The sequence below is a fragment of the Callorhinchus milii genome, unplaced genomic scaffold (assembly GCF_018977255.1).
Source record: "Callorhinchus milii isolate IMCB2004 unplaced genomic scaffold, IMCB_Cmil_1.0 Scaffold4, whole genome shotgun sequence".
Classification (NCBI taxonomy): domain Eukaryota; kingdom Metazoa; phylum Chordata; class Chondrichthyes; order Chimaeriformes; family Callorhinchidae; genus Callorhinchus; species Callorhinchus milii.
In genome coordinates, this window is record NW_024704745.1 from 27832182 (window position 1) to 27851997 (window position 19816).

General features: G+C 40.4%; 1 protein-coding gene across 3 annotated transcripts in view; it reads left to right on the forward strand.

Annotated features, from left to right (window-relative positions):
• LOC103178621 (ETS-related transcription factor Elf-1) overlaps positions 1 to 19816 on the forward strand; it is a 78358-nt gene that overhangs the window by 20586 nt on the left and 37956 nt on the right. Inside the window, exons 1-2 of one of the 3 annotated variants that reach the window (XM_007893459.2) lie at positions 5687 to 5748; positions 5981 to 6298. In XM_007893459.2, coding sequence (XP_007891650.2) covers positions 6227 to 6298 — 72 coding nt within the window. In that variant the 5' untranslated portion in view covers positions 5687 to 5748; positions 5981 to 6226. Of the gene's footprint in view, positions 1 to 5686; positions 5749 to 5980; positions 6299 to 19816 lie in introns of those variants that run through there. The other 2 variants (XM_007893462.2, XM_007893460.2) reach the window with 2 other exon arrangements.

Consider the following 19816-nt stretch of genomic DNA (forward strand, 5'->3'; position numbering starts at 1 on the left):
TACATTTACTGGGAGGTAAGCATATTCATTGATTTGTTTGGATGCTATGTCATCTTTGTTGGAAACTATGACTGATATACATCATAGGAATATTGATGAAAAACAGAAGTCGCTGGGAGCACTCAGCAAGTCAGGCAGCATCTCTGGAGAAAGAAAAGTGAGTCAACGTTTTGGGATATGACCCTTCGTCAGATTCCTTGTTGTACAGTTCTGATGATTCCTTGTTGTATAGTTATGGCCTGATACAACTTTGTAAGTAGCCTCAGACGTGGACCCAAAACATTGACTCTCTCTCCTTTCTCTCACTTTCCTTCTGTTTTGTTTCAGATTTCCCGCATCTGCAGTGTTTTGCGTTTTGATAGGAATATTGATGATTGTTTTACTGTGGGAACTTTGGTTTATTCAGACACGAGTCAGAGAAGGTGAATAGTTGGTGAATCAAGGTGATCCCTGGAGGGAGGCATTGTGCATTGGAGGAAACTATTACTTTGTTTCAGATAGTTCATCACATGTACTTTGATATAGTTTTTCAACTTTTGTGTGTGAACAATAATGAGATTGTTATTATGTGAGTGTTTGTTTTGTTGGACCTATTTAGTGAATCCTGATTATCTGCCATATAGAAAGGATTCCTCTCAGAGGATTGGTGTGTAATCAACATTTTAATGTTTATAAGGAGTGGCTGAAGCAGTGTAAACTCACATGACCAAGGCGTGTAATTTTACCAACAAATGGAACAAACACACAACAACAAATTAACAAATTACATTTGTGTAGCTTCTTTCACATCAGGAGGATATCCCAAAGTGCTGGATAAGCAACAAGATCCCACAAACAACTGTGAAGTAAATGATCATTTAATCTATAAAATTGTTCACTCGGATAACAAGAGAAACTTCTTTTTTTCCATTCGTGTCATGTGAGATGTTCAGCATCTACAAGAATAAGTAGATGGATCTTTGGTACCTTCAACATTGTGGAATCCTGTAGCTTAGTGGTTAGAGCACTCGCCTCACAAGTGAGAGGACCTGGGTTTGATTCCTAGACAGGGCGAAACACTGGGCAAGTTTCCTTACTCCACAAACCTCTGTTTACCTTGCAGTATGTAGGAACCCAGATCGCTTTTCTTGGGGTAATTATTCCTTTTTAAAAAAAATAATAATTTGGTCACTCAATCCACAACTGTTTGTGAGACATTGCTGTGCGCAATTGGCCTCCCTCCGTGTTTCGTCCACAAAATATACAGTTAATTCACTTTAAAGTAAATTTTGTGAAGTGCTTTGAGACATCTGGAAGACATGATAAGGCGTTATATCAAATGTAAGGATTATTATTATTACAGCATTCCCCCAGTTGGGTATTTGGAGTGTCAGCAACGGGAAGAATATCACAGCAAAAAAGAAAGGCACAGAGGAGAAAAAGAACAAAGTCTTAAAGCTTGAATCCCTTTAGATCAGAATTGCTCTGCTTTTTAACCTCTCCCAGATAAACTTGATTATTGCATTATTGAGATCATGAATCAAATATTACATTATTTAATTTGTTTATTTCCACCACTGAGGGGAAAAACTCACAGTTTGGCCCGAAGCTGATACATAGACAGTACAAACAGCTGTAAATGTACCGCCAATCACCTTGGGGAAATCACACCCATGAATCTTTTAACATCGCACCATTGAGCCACTCAGAAATGATTGTTTTTCTTTGATCACACAGTGCCCATAATAGTAACTGAATCATTGGAGGCGAATGATGTTTTCATGACTTGAAAGTGTGTTGCCGTCTGGAGCGAAGGTTTTCTGTATTCCTCTGCCATATATGGAGTTGTTGCAGCCTCTATTTGGCACCACCCTCATTGGCAGAGCTTAGATCTAATTTGTATTTACCCCTATAACTCTGAACAGTTTTGAGCTCTGACAACCAGTTCAGCACCTCCCTGAGGTGTTTTTTTTTAAAAAAAGCCGCTCCAACATGTTTTTGATTAACTCTGCCATCATATCAAATGGCTGTGCCTGTCACATTTTAAATTTAAAGTGAGTAATTTGATACTGTGTATAAGTATATGGAGCAAAGTGATTATTGACAGAAGTGTTGGTGTACAGAGGGGTGATGTTTGTCTTTTATTAAGTGGCGTTACAGAACTTGACCAAGAACTGAGGTTCATCCTGTTGGTGATTGACAGGACATGATGGCTTGGCGCCATTGCAGTGAGAATTAACAGGGAAACCACAGATTTCCTGTCATCTAATGCAGTCTTGAATAATTCTAGTTCAGCAAGTCAAGTATGTTTTGCTTGCTGTATAAAGCGGGCAGAGTTCCAGCTGGCAGGACTGTCTAGGAGCGAATGCCGCAGGTAGAACAAGCACAGATTGAAGCTTCATCTTACACCCTAGCACCTCCCTATCTTTCTGATCTGCTCACACCCCACTACATTGCCCGCCGCCTCCGCTCAGCTGGCTCAGGACTTATGCGTGTCACTTGTCCCCTTCACTCTACCATTGGTGGCTGTGCTTTCAACCATGATGTCCCAAATCTCGGGAACTCTCTGCCTCAATGCCACCATCTTGCACCCCCTTTGCACATCTTCAGATCACAACTGAAGACTTTCCTCGTCGAATGTGCCTTCAGTCACCTCCCTTCTCTTTCCAGCGTGGCGTCAAACCATACCATTGTTAAGCCTCCAAGACACAATTCAGGTGAAGGAACCTCCGTAAATGCAAGTTGTTGTAGTATGGACTGACACTGATTAATGAGCTCTTGTATTTCCTGATGTAAACATGGGGGTTTGGCTTTTCTTGTGTTGGTAGTTCAATCATGGCCTGTTACATTATTGCTCACATCAGGCCACATGTTTGATAATGGACTCTAGCATGGAAAATACTATGGATAAGGACTGCGAAGTTATTTATTCAAATAGATAACACCAATGTGGAAACAATGTAATGTACAGTTTATTCCATGTGTGAGAAAACCTGAAGATTTGCCTCTAATGAAGCATTACTTAATGTTTGTGTGTAACAATATCAGAAGTTATTCCACAACATTGGTATATGTAACAATCCTAGTTTGGTTTAGACTGGCTTAACATTTAGGGCAAAAATAGAAGTCGCTGGGAACACTCAGCAGGTCGGGCAGCATCTATGGAGAAAGGAAGCTGAGTCAGCGTTTCGGGTCCATGACCCTTCGTCAGAACACTTGGGTTGGGTCATGTGGTGTTCTGCCCAAGTGTTCTGATGAGGGGTTGTGGACCGGAAACATTGACTCACTTTCCTTTCGCCATAGATGCTGCCTGACCTGCTGAGTGTTCCCAGCAACGTCTGTTTTTGTTTTCAGATTTCCAGCATCTGCAGTATTTTGCGTTTTGTTAACATTTAGGGTGATAGCTTGCAGAGAGGAGAACAGATGCACACCTTTCTGTTTCATTGTTAGACAAGAAAGATTGTTAAGTCTTCAATAATGTTTTACATTACTGCAAATCTATGTGGCTTTGCCAAGTGTCTCTTTGGAGCTAGTTCAACCTCAGGGAGACCAACACACCTCCCCATCTCTCGACACAGCTGTAAAGGCATTACGAATGAGTGGAATAAACTTGGTATTCGTTTCCCTTGTATAATCTGATTGTGAAACAGTTTCAAGTGTAAAATTAAACCACATCTAACATAATGAGCAAACAGGTGCTATATGCAATGCAGACGAGAGTAACAGAAATGTTCCCAATTGTTAGAGAACTGAGCAATGAGGAACAACTGGCGAAGCTGGGATTCTTGAGCTTTGAAAATATACCACAGAAATCTTGCCTTAGAGTTCAGATAAAGAATGTATAAACCAGAACAGTATTTTCAGATATACCAAAGCAGCAGCACTTGGGGTGAACTTCACACAAATGCAGAAAGATTGAATTGCCTGGTCAGTGCCTCTTGGTGACATCATCTGCAGACATGGAGTCAACTTCCACATGTATGCGGATGACACCCAACTCTACCTCTCTGCCTCCACCCTTGACTCCAGGACCACTGCTGTCCTGAAAGAATGTCTGTCAGATATCAAGCCCTGGATGAGAGCTAACTTTCTTCAGTTGAACGTCAACAAGACCGAGACCCTCCTGATTGACTCCCGTCAGCGCCTCCTCACCTCAGGCACTGACAGTATCACCATCCGTGGTTAAACACTCCACCTTACTAAGCCAGTCCGGAACCTTGGGGTCTTGTTTGACCCTCAACTATCCTTTCTACCCCACATTTGCACCACGACTCGCTCTGTCTTTTCCCACCTCCACAACGTCGTCCGGCTCCGCCACTGTCTCACACCGCAGGCTACCAAAACCCTCATACATGATTTCATTACATCGAGGCTCGACTATGCAAACTCACTGCTTGTCGGCCTCCCCAACTCCTCCCTCCACAGGCTGCAGATCATCCAGAACTCTGCAGCCTGTGTCCTCTCCCGCACTAGGCTCAGTGACCCTATCATCCCCATCCTTCCCCAACTCGACTGGCGTCCCATCACACAGAGGATACAGTTCAAGATCCTGGTCCTCACCTTCAAAGCCCTCCATGGTCTTGCTCCCCCCAACCTCTCCAACCTCCTAATCCCCTACCATCCTGCTTGCTCCCTCCGCAGTGCGGGCTCCGGCCTGCATCACATCCCCGCCTTGCTTGCCCCACTATTGGTGTGCAGGCCTTCCACCACTCTGCCCCCACCCTCTGGAACTCCACCCCGCAGTCCCTCCGTCTCGCCCCTCCCTTGCCACGTTCAAGACCTCCTCTTCGACCATGCTTTCGACTTCCCTGCTTCACCCCCCCCCCCCCCCACCATCCTCCCCAACCCCCAGCTTGGATCCGTAACTCTGTCTGTCCATCGCCTTGGGACATCCCCCAATGTGAAAGGTGCTTTTCAAATGTAATTTTGTTTTTGTTGTTGTTGTTGTCAGTTGTCGGGGTACAATTTGCAAGTTGTGTAAGTGCAGAGGAATTCACAGGTGCTCTTAATCATGTGACTAACAACCAATGAAAACAATTACTCAACTGCCTGTAACTTCCTGTGTATACATTTGTTTGCACATACCTTGCACTATTTAGCAAATTTAGACTATTCTGTTAACTCTGTACTGGATAAAAAAATTCCTCCTTTCACATTAATCCTGTACAGTAAGCTATCAGTGTGGTTGTACTCCTATTGAGTAAATTGATACATTAGCGACATAGAGTGATACTCCAAAGAAACAGGCTCTTCCGCCCAACTAGTCCGTGCTGATGTCTGTACTCCACATGAGTTCCCAACCTTCCTATTCGCCTCACCTATACCCCTCTATTCTATTCTATACTTGTGATACCATTGTATTTTATTAGAATGTCAGATATAAAAACAACGGATATAATTCATCAAATCAACTGGTTAACCATTAACATTGTGCAGGAAATTAGTTTAGCCTTATTTGTACAAGCTGAAACCATCTTACATTTTGTCTGTTGACCAAAGGAAAGTTTTAAACATTAGCCAGTGTTTAGCATTTTGTTTTCGGTGCAGAGTTGTATTGCTAGCATAGGTCCATGGAGAATGTTTGTTTGCATTTTCTGGTTTACCATGACGCGATCAATACTGCTTCCTTCCTGCTTCTTGCAAGGTTGCGGTAGAGATAACGAAACAGCAGAAATAAGCTAAAAGCTGTTTTGTGAAACAAAAGTATGAGAGGATCTAGTGCTGAACTGCTGAGAAGGTCTGGGGTTTGTTTCAAAAGACCTGACATTGGTAAAAACATTACATAGAAAAACACCGTTATTGTTCTGGTTGTGAGTTATTTGACTTGAACAAGCTTTCTCTGGTACAGAGTAATTCTGTAAACTTCAGTTGATTTCACAGCTGATGCACAAGAGACTAAAGGAAACTGCCAAATATGTGATATAGTGCCATTTTGTAGTCATTTAATGGTCTGAAATGAACTTGCTATAATGTAACAGGATTGTTTTTCTCTTCTCCACAGAATTGAATATCTTGATGTTCAGAAGAAACCACTGAATACAGGAACAGTATCAGGGATTGAATTCTTCCTCACTCTGCAAAGTTTAAAGGCATTTTATAATCCTTCTTTGCTGGTTTTGAAGTTTACTGAAATGGTACCTGTTTGATGAGTGTTGATACCCTTGAATGAAAAAGACCTTTGGCTGAGATTACTGTGCTGTTGAGTGAAGCGCTTGATCTGTTTCTAAGGAACAAGGAATGCCCTGATATGGCTGCAGCAGTTGGACAAAGTGAGCTTGTTTTTGAGTTTGCCAGTAATGGCATGGAAGATGGTCAGCAGGTAAGATATTTTTTTCTATATGCCACTTTGAGGACTATACAGGCTGTATAGTATTTACCTTTGCTAATTCACAAATCTAGTGAATGATTTCTAGTTGAAGAAATAATGAATAGTTTGAATGGCTGAGACTTGACCTCCAAGCAGCAGGTTGAGTTCAAGTCAAGCATATGTAATAATTATGTATGGAATAAGTCACCTTTCTACCGACAGATTCAGTTCAAACCCTATATTGGGACTTACTTTGAGCTCATAATCTAGACTGAAACTTCAATGCATTGATCGGGATGCACTGCATCATTGGTGGTGTCATTTTGATGAGATGTTAAACTCAGATCTCTTCTGGCATTCAAGTGGGCATAACAGGACCCATGTTACTATTCAAAAAGAGAAGGGACTCTTTAGCCTTAAGAACATAAGAATTGCTAGACGAAAGAAGACCCAGTTCATCTTACACCATCCTGGCAGTCGCATGCACATGTCATGTCCCAAATTATATACTGTATCCCACAATATAATTTCCTAATGAAAAAGCTGCTAAAAGAATTCTATCTAATTTGCCTTAAAACAAATATTATCTAATTTGTATAATTGTCCAAGCCAATAATCCTCTAGATTTAAAAAAAATACTTATTCCTGGCTGTTTGTGGGGCATTATTGTACACAAATTGGCTACCACATTCGTCTTCAAATACAATTTATAGAAAACTCTGGAAAGCGCTTTGCAACATTTCAATATGGTAATTGTGAGTATTATTATTAATATTTATTATACAACGAGTGGCTTTTAAGAAAATATAAATGAACTCAATCTTATTAAGCAATATCTTCAAGGTAATATTTAGGCATTTTAATTTTATATACACTGTATCAGTGGTCTGAAACTGCAAAAATTCTTATCAAACGTGCTCAAAACTTTTTGTGAAGCATATTGTATTACAATATGTTGCAATGATTGATTGTACTTGGCACAGTGAGGTTTTATTAAATGGATTTAATAACAAATAATTAATGTGGCATACCAGAAATTCCATTGCCAAAAAGCCTACCTTGTTTCAAGTTTGGATTTGATTACACATATTGTGTAACAAACCTGGGTTTGTTTTCATTTTGTTTGTTGAAATGATTGTTATGTTTCTCCTCAGGACACTGAATTAAATAGTCTATTAAAACTGGTAAAACTGTACTTCAGTACTAGACTCTGTATGTGCTTTATCCTAGAGTAACCTCACTGGCAATCATTGCCTTGGATGGTGGGTTCAGATATCTAAGAAACAAGTCTTTGAATGTGTTTGTGCTGCATTGCTATATTCATGATTGGAGCTGCTATTTTGCATATGATTGCTGACTGAAATTCTCTGCCATTATCTCAGCATCTTGCAGGACACTCTCAGCATCTGCAGCTCTCTCTGCTCCTTGTTTTTTGTTTATCCAAGGCGTCAGTTGGACAATGGCGAGATCCTTAAATTATTGTGGTATTGTAGACTGATAAAGATGATTTCGATAAAAATGTTTAAAAAGGCACTGATTTAATTAGCTTTGACCATGCAAATCATGAAGGTGCATTAAGTTTATCGACACACTGAGTAACAATACCTATAAAGAAAGATAAATGGTAAGAGTATTTTACTTGGTACACATCAGTGTGGGATAATTCCACGAAAATGACGAGAGCAATTGGGATTACAGTCACACAATGAGAGGAATATCGCAACGATTTTGTTTAATTAGATGTTCTAAAATCTGATCATTTAAATATGTGGCAACTTTAGCATAAATGTTAAATGTTCTGATAAGAACGGCATTGTAAAGCCTTATGGTAGAATAACTGCACTGAGCATGCAATTTGATTGCAGTGGTTGAGAACACAATGGCAATCATTATACTGAACATTAAGTTACATTTTAACTGGAACTACTGCCAATGAGTACAGTAGCAACCAATTAATGGACATCTTCTGAATGGGAAAAAAGCAGCAAAAAGGAACACTATTCCAACGCAGATTAATTATTAACTCATTCAAATAGAAAAATTGAGGGTTATAAAAATGGTTTAGATTGGGATTTCTTCTACATGGGCTCAGTCCTTTAGCAGTGCTATAATTGATTAGTAAATGAAAATGCAACCAAATCTGCCTGCCATAATATCCAATAGGCATGTCCAAGAATGAGTCATGAGGACAATGTTTACAGTATTACAGATGGGCAATTGGAATGGGCTCTGTTTTCTCCTTGCTTTATTTATGTCACTAACCATTGGGGATTAAGTATATAACCTTTCAATTCAACACAATGACATGTCAATATAAAAGAACTGACAGAAAACCAGCATCAAAACTAAAGCTATATTTAAGAATTTGTCAAATTCTAGACAGTTTAAAATTGATAGAGTAAATCTGGACCCAGGTGGAATTTCTACAAAGTTGCACAAAGAATGTGCAGCAAGGAAACAAGCCACTCAGCCAAACTGGTTTTTGTCGGTGTTTTTCTCCACACGAATCTCCACCCACTCCTTGCTCCCTCCCATATTCCCTCTATCCTCCTCTCCCTCTTGTGAAGGTTCAGTTTTTACGATGCTATCTGAATCTCCCCTAGATTAAGAGCCAAATGGACTGTAATTTAAATGAACCAAATCATGCTATATAAGAACTGCCATAGACGAGCTCAACAAGCTGTCGTTGAACCTCTGCTAGAGATGGGTCTAATGATGCTCGGGTTGTTTGTAGGACACCTCAGGGATTTTTCTATCATTGTTAGTAAATTTACTGATCTTGGCAATGTGAGTTACTACAGTAATAGGATTTTCTCAATCAGTAGACATTAGGATGTGCTCATATCAAATATTGTTACTTTTTTAAAAAAAGTTGGTGGTACTTATTTAGCAAATTCCATGACTATTTCCAGACTGATTGGAGAGCCAAGCCTCCAATGCTCTTCTATTGGAGCAATGGAGGTTGATGCTCCTTAATTTTCCCTTCTTCAGGGAGCAGGTGATTTCTGGTCAGCATCTTCCCAGATAGCAACAACAACTTGCATTTACATAGAGCCCTTCAAGCAGGGTAGCACCTTGGAGCCCTGAGAGAATCACAAAGAGAACACTAATCTGAACAGTTCACTAATGTTCTGATCCAGCAGGATTGCAAATGGTTTTCCCAATTTGCATTATTTTCGAGATTGGTGGCATGAGGAGAAATGATGGATTATTTCCAGGGTGAAAGACGAACAATGAAAAACAGAAAACAATCTCTGTGAAATGCTGCCAAAAGGTTGAACTATAGAATATTGGCCATTAAAGAAAATGTCACCAAAAGTTGAACATTTGAGAAATGTGAGACATTGAGGAATATATTCACCTCCCTCCCTGCTAGAAGGTTTAAGTCAACCCTAATTCTGTTGCAATGCTCCTGTCTATTGCGTATTGTTGTTTATGGTATTTCAATGCGTAATAAATCACTATTTAAAAGACTGCCAGGTAAGCAAAAATGGTTATAGGCTAAAATCCCTATGGATAGATGAGTACTCTATTTGTACTCCTCCAGGATAACCTGCAGAGATGTGCACCTTATGTATGGGTGTATATATTATAAGTGTGTATATATGTATGTATATAATCTTTGCATTTCATACTACTTGGTCATGTTGTTGAGATGTTACAAAGTGTTTCACAGAATATACTGTAAAGTGTAGTAACGTTTTTTGTAAGCAAATGCAGAAGCACTGTGGAAGGAGCAGGCTTGATGGCCAAATCTTGTTTTCTCAGTCCATGCTTTCTTATGTTCTTGACACACAGTCTGGAATGTGTAACAAGGGTTAGAATGACCTCACAAGACGCAAGAGTGAAATTTAAATAATTTATCAATGTCGTCGCAACCTGAGATTTCTTACTGCCTTGGAACACACTTCAGAGTGTATTTTTCGTTATAGTATAGACAAATATAATGATTTTTTTTTACCCTTTTTCCTTTTCAGCTAAGCATTTTCTGTCTGTCTTTGCTGGCATCGATCATAGCAAACAGTAACGATCATTTAGCTCTTGCTTCTGTACAATGTGAATGGGCCATATTTAAAATCCAGCTTTACCTTAATCAAATAAATGACAATATTTTAGGTTCCTTGTGCTAAAATGTTATACTTCCATTTTCTCATAAGTAACCTGGTTCCAGTAATCAATTATAAATTTGGTAATTAATATCTTCAGTATAATAGATTGTTTGGTATGTGACTGTGTCGTACAACCCAAGGTAAATTGGAGAGATAGTTTGCAGAAATATTAAAGTGAACTTGATCTGAACACACCCAGTTAGTATTGTGTCATCATGCTAAAAATGCAATTTTTCTTTCCATAAACAATGCCTGCCTGAATGGCAGATCCTGCGTGACAAGCCTAGGCTTGCTAACTGACTCAAAATCAAACTAGCAGCAAACCCACTGTGTGATATCTTAAAGGAGTAGCATGGCTTTATGTAAGATTCTTATTTTTTTTAAACAAACACAATATTATTCTCATAACTTTGTGACAAGTTTTGTTCTATATTTGGTCAAGTACATCTCTTACCACCTAGTGTGATGATAGGAGAGTGAATCTATGCTTCCACATGGAGTGGCCGTCTGTAAAATATAACTGCACTGCATCAAGTCAGGAACCTAGATACTTTATTCATTTCACATTCACCAGCTTAAAGAGGTGTTGCTGGGCTTTTGGGGGAGTTTTCAGAGAATCTTAAAATAAAAGCATACCAATTCTTTAAGATATTTATCACATGCTTGTTTCACTGCTCCACATTGAGTCTTGGAACTCAAGTGTCCCAGGCCAAGATCCACCAAACTATCTGGACTCAAAGCCCTCCATGACATAAGACATCCTAACTGAACTTGACCTGCAAAGGCTTTCTACAGGGCATTGAGGGATGGTCTCTGGGAGGGCATAAGCCCTCTTGGCTCTAGCACAGACACTCTCTGGAATCGTACAGCCTGAGGAAGGGCTTGGAGCCCAATTCCTCATCAGATGGCCCAAACTGCGAGTTACTGTGAGCTTTTGGCTGAGAGATGGTTGTAAGAATTCTCTGGTAGAAGAGAGCTCAGCAAGTACTGCCGGGGGGAACTCAGCTTATCCAAAGAACTGGCTCGGTCCTCGTAGAATGTGGAATGGTCTCCTCTGCCTGGTGCCCTGGGCACTCTAGGTTGCCCATCATTGGAGTCCTGTAGTTCAGTGGTTAGAGCACCCGCCTCGCAAGCGAGAAACCTGGGTTTGATTCCCAGCAGTGCAAAATGTTGGGCAAGTTTCCTTAATCCACATGCCTCTGTTTACCTAGCAGTAAATAGGAACCCGGTTGTTATTTATTTTTCCAGGGGTAATAATTCCTTAAAAAAATAATAATTGGTGACTCAATCCATGACTGTTTGTGGGACTCTGTTGTGCGCAATTGGCTTTGACCTGATAAGGCGCTATATCAAAAGCAAGGATTATTATTAATATTCAGCATGCAGCCCATGATTAAAGCGACAGTTGAATTCCTCTGTGCTGAAAAAAGTACAGGGATTGATTTTTCGTGTTCTAGTAGTTGGTGCAGAAAGTAGTGCATCACGTGATAATTTGCAGAACCTGTTTGCTAAAAACAAGTTTAATAGGTGATGCTTCAAGGGAAAAAATCTAAAAGCATCACTTTAGAAATGACCTGAAACTATGTTCTTGTCACTGTGTGAATAGCTTATTAACATGAACACATTCTGAGGCTTTCAGTCTATGTTTACAAAGTGCTAACAGGTAACTGAGTAAACTGTGAGAGGGTGGGAAAAAAAGTGGATGGACACATTGCATCCTCAAAAAAATCTGACAAGTTCACTCTTATCCATCCTGAAACTGTGTTTTGGTAATGAATGGAGCAAAATCATTGTGTCTTGAATTGTTAAACTGCTTCGCTCTTTCCTTTCCTGCCACTCACTGTTTGAACCTCTCCAAGTTAGTTTCCGCCCTACCCATAGTACATAGACGGCCTTAGTTAAAGTTACAAATAACATTCTATTTGTGACCAGGGCTCCAGCCGTACCTCACACAATGCAGCCGAAACCATCGTTCATGCTTTCGTCACCTCCCGACTCGACTATTCCAATACCATCCTCACCTGTCTCCCCAGCTTCACTATCCACAAAATCCAACTCTTAAAATCTAATTCAGATCTCTGCTACCCATACACTCACTTGCTCTAAACTCTGTACACCTATCACACCAGTCCTCACCAGGCTCCACTGACTCCCTATCACAGAACAGATTGACTTCAAGATCCTCACACTTGTCTACAACTCCCTTCTTGCCCTGGCACCTGCCTACTTTTCTGAACTGCTTACTCCCCACTTCACCACCCACCGCCTCCACTCGGCTGCCTCTGGTTTCCTTCTTGTTGCTCGTCCACTCCGCTCCACCATCAGAGAGTCTTGAGGAGTCCTGTAGCTCAGTAGTTAGAGCACTTGCTTTGCAAGCGATAGACCTGAGTTCGATTCCCGGCAGGGTGAAACTTTGGACAAGTTTCCTTACTCCACACGCTTGATAATAATCCCTCAAGAAAAATAAAACATTAATAAATTGGTCACTTCAATCCATGACTGTTTGTGGGACACTGCTGTGCACAATTGGCTGTTGCATTTCACCCTCAAATATATAGTCAATTCACTTTACAGTCTATTCCGTGAAGCGCTTTGAGATATCTAGAAGATGTGAAAAAGCGCTATATCAAATGCAAGGATTATTATTATTATTATCGGTTGGTCGTACTTTCACCCACAATGCCCCAAAACTTTGGAACTCTCTCCCTCAATTCTTCCGCCTTGATCCCTCCTCCCCCCGCCCTCCCCCGCTTAGTGTCAGGCTCTCCTCTGTTATGTGCTTCAGGTGGGGGTTGAATTTAAGATGCATTCTTAGAGCAGAATACGAGGAATTGAATTTCATGCGTACATTCAAGGATGATCTGGGTGTGTTTGATCGTGATTCTGGCTATCCAGAGTATAAAACTGTTTATTTCCCAGCAAGAAAATTCACCACTTTAATGAGCACAAATTAAAAATATGTGACCGATTGCTCAACTGCCATAACTTGAGCATTTGTCCCCAGCATGTACATCACTGTTGGGTTTGAAAGTGTGGACAGGAGTGGAATTCATCACCCTGTTGAAGCCTGGGCACCAACCAGCAGTGCAACGAATGACTCTTAAATCTGGGGTCAAAAGGTGTGGCCAGAAAATACCAGCTTATTCTGTTTAGAAGAACCCAAATCCGTATGACATACAATTTACATTGATTCAATTAGCAGGGTTATAATAGGCAGGGTAATGATTGACAATAATGTACAGTTATGTCCATGTATAACATGTCACTGAAGTGACATTAACAAAGTTCATAGGCAGCAGACAAACTTCTCTTGCTTGCAAATGCTAATGATAGCGAGTGTTGAATCTCTTTCAGGTGTGCTGCAGCTGTATTCTTGTTTCATCAAAGTCTGTTCTTTTCTTCATTTTGTTCTGATGCGACTGGAACTTTGGAACCTTTGAAAGTTGAGTTGCTCGAGTCACCAAATCTGCAGTAGTTCTGTTTCCCGGAGGGGCATAAACCTTAGTTACTCTCTCACTAACTTGAACTGAACACTCAGACCTTCGGACTGAATTCCAGACCAACAACTGAACTGATGTGGCTCAGCTATACTTTTTTATAATGGTTCCTTTTTTTTGCATCAGGCTGTTACGTGCAGGTCACCCACCTGATAATTGTTTAACCAGGCTGGCCTTGGGCCCAACTCAGGACCAGTTCATCAACAATTAACACAACACTCATAACATTTTGTCATAACATTTTATCTACACTTACACCAGCTACCCGTAACATACATCATGCTTAGATAGAGCTTCTGCAATTCAGCTTAATTAGGATTATAGTTGTACAGATAAACCTGAACTAGTTAACAAGCATAAGCACACCTACCTTCAATAAACAATAATTTATTTCTGATCACCACATCACCAAGGTCTGTGGTTTGGGCCATGTTGTTAGCTGATGTATAATATTGTAAAAGAGTGAGATCTAATTCAGAAAGGTACCTCTGCCTCTGGTTTCTCTATTTCTTTACATTTTGTCCATGTGTGAGATATTAGAAATGATGAAAGGCAGCAAAATAATATGGAGCTGATGTAATGTACTTGATACTTGTAGGCAGGCTCTTCAATCCTACATTCTTATAAAAAATTGATTTTATTAGGTATATCTGCTACCATCACAAGAAGGTTCTAAGAAGTCATTTTATTGTGTCTGCAAAGCACCATTGTGATAGAGATTTTGCAAAGAAACTGAGTGGATAGATGCATTTAAAGTGCCAGTGCACTCAAACCTTTCCAGAAAACATGTACTCTGATTGTGTTGTGTGTATTTAGAAATGCTAATTTGACACTTCTGTAGCGTTTGAAATAAAATTGTGAATGCATGATAACTGAGAGAAAATTATTTTGGGAGAAATTTAATCTACATTTCTTCCAACATTTATTTGAATTTATTTGAGTAACACTGACCCAAGTAGAAGGCAAGAGAGCTAATATGCAGTAATTCCTAAAAATTTTTGCAAATATTGGAAATTGAACTAATACACTCCAACACTGATCTCCGACTTGGGAGATTTCCCTTACCTAATGAAAGCGTACAGACAGTGGATTTAAGGGGAGCCCGGTCAAAATTAAGGAAGTTATCAAGATGCACCAGTGGTCTGTGCTAGGGAGCTTCTTGCTTCGAGCATACTTGAAAGATGTAGATGTTCAGCTCAATGGAAGTTTCATGCTCTGCCATTAGTGACGGTTGAAGCAAAATCCATATTAGACTTCAAGAGGGAATTCAACAAATATCTAAGAAATGAGTCAGCTACAGGGTATGAGGAAAGGGCATGTAAATGGGATTGAAAGGATTGCACATGAGGTTGCCAGTACTGAAAGAACAATAACAACTTGCATTTAAATAGCTCCCCTCAGGAAGAGTAGAGTCCCAGAGCACTTGACAGTGTCAGAGCGCAATGCCGAGAGGGAGATGACAGTAAGCACGGTCGAAGATAAAGGTCTTCAGGCACAATCTGAAGATCAGGAAGCAAGGCAAAGGGATAGAAGAACAATGTTCCAGAGTTTTGGGGCACAATGGCTGAAAGCGTGGACACCAATTGTGGAATGGAGGCCATGAGGGTCATGCAGGAGGCCGAATGGCCTTCTTCTGTGCCATAAATTTCTATGGTTCTATATAAATAATAATAAAAATTATCCTTGCATTTCATATAGCCCCTTATCACATCTTCGAGCCATCTCAAAGTGCTTCACAGAATACACTGTAAAGTGAATTGACTGTAAAGTTTTGTGAGTGAAATGCGGCACAAACAATTGTAGATTGAAGTGACCAATTTACAATTTTTTATTTTTTTTCAAAGAATTATTACTCCCGGAAAAGCAATCCACCAATCGAACAACCAGGTTCCTACTTACTGCTAGGTAAACAGAGGCGTGTGGAGTAAAGAAACTTGCCCAACATTTCGCCCTGCTGGGAATCAAACCCAGGTTTCTCACTTGCGAGGAGAGTGCTCTAACCACCGAACTGCAGGACTCCACTGAGCTACAAATGAATGTGAGCCTCACAACTCTGTAACACTGGTGAGGCCAGTGGCATGTCAGCTCGGAGATCATTCCATCAAACCATTGCTCTGTAGGGTACAACTCTCCTGTTTGCTTCCTCCAGTCAGCCAGCAAACTGAGTCCTGTTGCTTGATTCTCATTCATCATCCCTCCACCCCACCATTAGTGACCGAGCTTTCAGGTGCTTTGCTCCTCACCTGTGGAGTTGCTGCCCGAGCTCCACGAGGTAGGAGCATGACATATGAAGACTCCCTCCACCCACTGACTTTAAAAGCCACCCCAAAACCCTATTCGACCCTTCTCCACCTTTCCCCACCCTTCCTGCACCATCACTGTCAAGAATTATGACATTAACTTATGTTATCTGTAATCGACAAGCCTTGTTAACTGCATTTACTAACAATGTGATAATTAATACCAGTGATAATTAGCATATCGCATGTTTAATTATTTACCCCTGTATGACAATAACAATTTACATTTACATAATATCTTTCACATTGAGAGGACATCTCAAAATGTTTCACACAGCTGACAGTTGCATTGATAATACGTAGTTGTGAAATAAATCTGTTAAATATAACACTTGCTACCCCACTGAGCTGTCTGACTTTTTCGCCCATCTATAATAATCCGCATATTTGATACAGTGTGTTTCACATCGGGAGGATTTCTCAAAGTGCTTCACAGGATATCCTGTGTATTTTGCAAGCGAATCCATCTCCATTAGCAAAATCATGCAAGTAATTTGAAAACATTCACCAAAGAGGTGACAACTTTACCCAGATAAACAAAAATAAACCCATTATTTAAATATTCTAGGGCAATATTTTCACTCCAGTGGTCCCATAACATAACACAATGCTGCAGTGAAATGAGTCACTTCTAGGTAATGTTTGACAAATCACAAACCAATTTTTGGCCAGCCGGGTGTCTGACATATGCAGAAACACATTACTTTAAAAGTATCCAAACCAGCGTTTCATGTATCCCACTACACATGGAAATTCCAGAGATATTTATTGGAATGGAATGTGCACTCTCTACCTGGAGGAAAGCATCCTGCTTCTCTGATTCTGCTCTGAATCTAATTCTGGAGAGCATTAGGCACAATTGGCAAGAGCCAAGGCTCGGGGACCCCAGCGTGTGTATTGTGCTAATTGCTGGAGTCTAACCAGCTAAAATTGCATAGCTTGCTGTTGAAAGTACTATCCAGCAAACTTTCTTGCTGCTTGTATTGCTAGGGCCAACCTATCAGTTAGGGCTTTGATTTACAAGGTTAATGGGAGCTGAATGGGAAGGGTCCCTGCCCCCAGAGATTGATAGTTCTTCCAAGTCCTGCTGATAGATAGCTTATTCCTATTCCCCCCCCCCCCCCCACCCCCCCGCTGGGATAGTTTTTGCTCTCAATGCCATGAGGAATTCCAGGATAAAGTTCAAGTTGCTGTTTCAGTGGCGCTCTAAGTGTATAATAGCTATAAAAATAAGATAAATCAGAATGAAACTCACTTAGATCTGACTATAGACAGTATGACTGTCTCATCAAGGGACTTGAACCTCTGTCGAAAATTTTAAGTTAACTGAAAGTTACAGATATGCATTCCTCCTAGTGGCTATAAATGTTCAATACAGGACTGATTTTGTTAGCTGAATTCAATAATTTCTGTTATCCACTGCCTTCCCAACAAGACATATGCCATACATTAAATGTATTTTAGACGAGACAAATATTCTAAATTAAATACAAGTTTATTTCCAAATCATCCCCTTTTTGATTAAGCCATTAATTTAGGTCTTATTTGTCAAAACAACAACAAAATAACTTGTATTCATGTAGTACCCTTCAAATATGATAATGTCTTAGAAAGCTTCGCAATGGATACTGAGCCAGGAAGACGTGGGAGGTGACCATAAATACTTTCAAAGAGATAGTTTTTAAGGTAGGATTTAAAGACAACAGAGAAGGAGCAAGGTGGAAGGATAGAGGCAGGTAGTTCCAGAGGTTAGGGGCTGAGTGTCTGGAAGCTCAGTGACCGACGGGCTTGTGAAGTGGCTGGGGGGATATGTGGCAGGTCTGTGTTAGCCAAGCGGAGGGACGAGCAGAGGAATGGGTTACGAGCAGATCATATACATAGGGAGGTAATGGGTCAAGTTTTATTGGAATGAAGGAGGAGAGGCATTCAAGGGGAATTGTTTGGTCCACAGTGTCAAAAGAAGTGGAGACGTTGAGAAAGACTATAATAATAAATCTTGTTGCATTTGATATAGTGCTTTTCATGTCTTCTAGACATCTCAAAGTGCTTCACAGAATATACTGTAAAGCGAATTGACTTCATTTGTTGACAAAACATGGCAGCCAGTTGTGCACAGCAGTGTCCCACAAACAGTTGTGAATTGAAGTGAACAACTTATTATTGTTTTTTTTTCTTGAGGGATCAATATCAGGTGTGTGGAGTAAGGAAACTTGCCCAAGTATTTGCCCTGCCGGGAATCAAACCCAGATCTCTCGCTTTCGAGGCAAGTGCTCTAACCATTGATTGTCTCAGGACTAGGTGGCAATCAGGTGGACATTAAGAGCCCTCCCCTCCCCTCCCTACCTATTTCCCGACCCACTTGCCACCAATTCAAAGAAAGATGGCAATTTTCTCTCAGATATCCCACCTTACATTCCTTCCTCAGCCAAATTCACCACAAAAAATTCAAAATAATTGGCATTTAATCTCCTGTGGAGTCCTGTAGAGTAGTGGTTAGCGTGCTTGCCTCGCATGCGAGACGATCCAGGTTCAATTCCCGGGAGTAAAAACCTTTGGCAAGTTTTCTCACTCCTCATGCTTCTGTTTACCTCTGTGTCGATTGGCAGACTGCTTTCCGGGGATAATAATCCCTCCAAAAACAATTTGGTCACTCAATCCACAGCTGTTTGTGGGACACTTCTGTGCGCAATTGGCTACTGCGTTTCGCCCATAAAATACAGTCAATCCACTTTACAATATATTCTGTAAACCACTTTGAGACGTCTCAATGAGGTGATAAGGCATTATATCAAATGCAAGGATTGTTATTATCTCACTACTGTTCTTAGGATAAAATTAACCCTCCCATTAAAAATAGATCTGACATTTCTCACACTATCGGAACTTAGCTGCTGGGTTGCCCTACATAAGTAACATTCCCTCATTTTTAATTAATCTCATTTTGTACAGCACTTTGATATGTGTCTTTTATATGTGAAAGGTATAACATAAATGTAAGTTGTAATGTTGTTGCTGTTCACCCTTGAACAAATCAAGCAGGTGATCAGCTAACAGTAGTTATTATTGTTATGAAATGCTATAAACAGTGATTTAGCAACAAAATGCAAGTGGCAGATCACTACACAATTCAGGTCAGAAGGACCTGGGAAATGTATATTTGCTTAAGGTACATTCTGCCATATTTATGTTTAGAACATTATTTTGAATATTTAGAGGGCACTGACTAATTCTAGCAAAACTGCCTATTTGCACTGCATGTTGTTTTGTCATCTACAGGGGAGAATAAACAAAGCCGTTGTGGCAAGCCACCAACTCAATGTATACTCCTGCTTGGTCCCATCCTCCCAGTTAAAGTTTTAATCTAAAATATGCTCTCATGGAGTCCTGTAGCTCAGTGGTTAGAGCACTCGCTTTGCAAGCAAGAGACCTGAGTTCAATTCCAGACAGGGCGAAACCTTGGGCAAGTTTCCTTACTCCATACGCCTAATAATAATCCCTCCAAAACCAAAAACAATAATAAATTGGTCATCTTCAATCTACGACTGTTTGTGGGACATTGCTGTGCGCAATTGGCTGTCGCGTTCGCCCACAAATATACAGTCAATTCACTTTACAGTGTGTTAT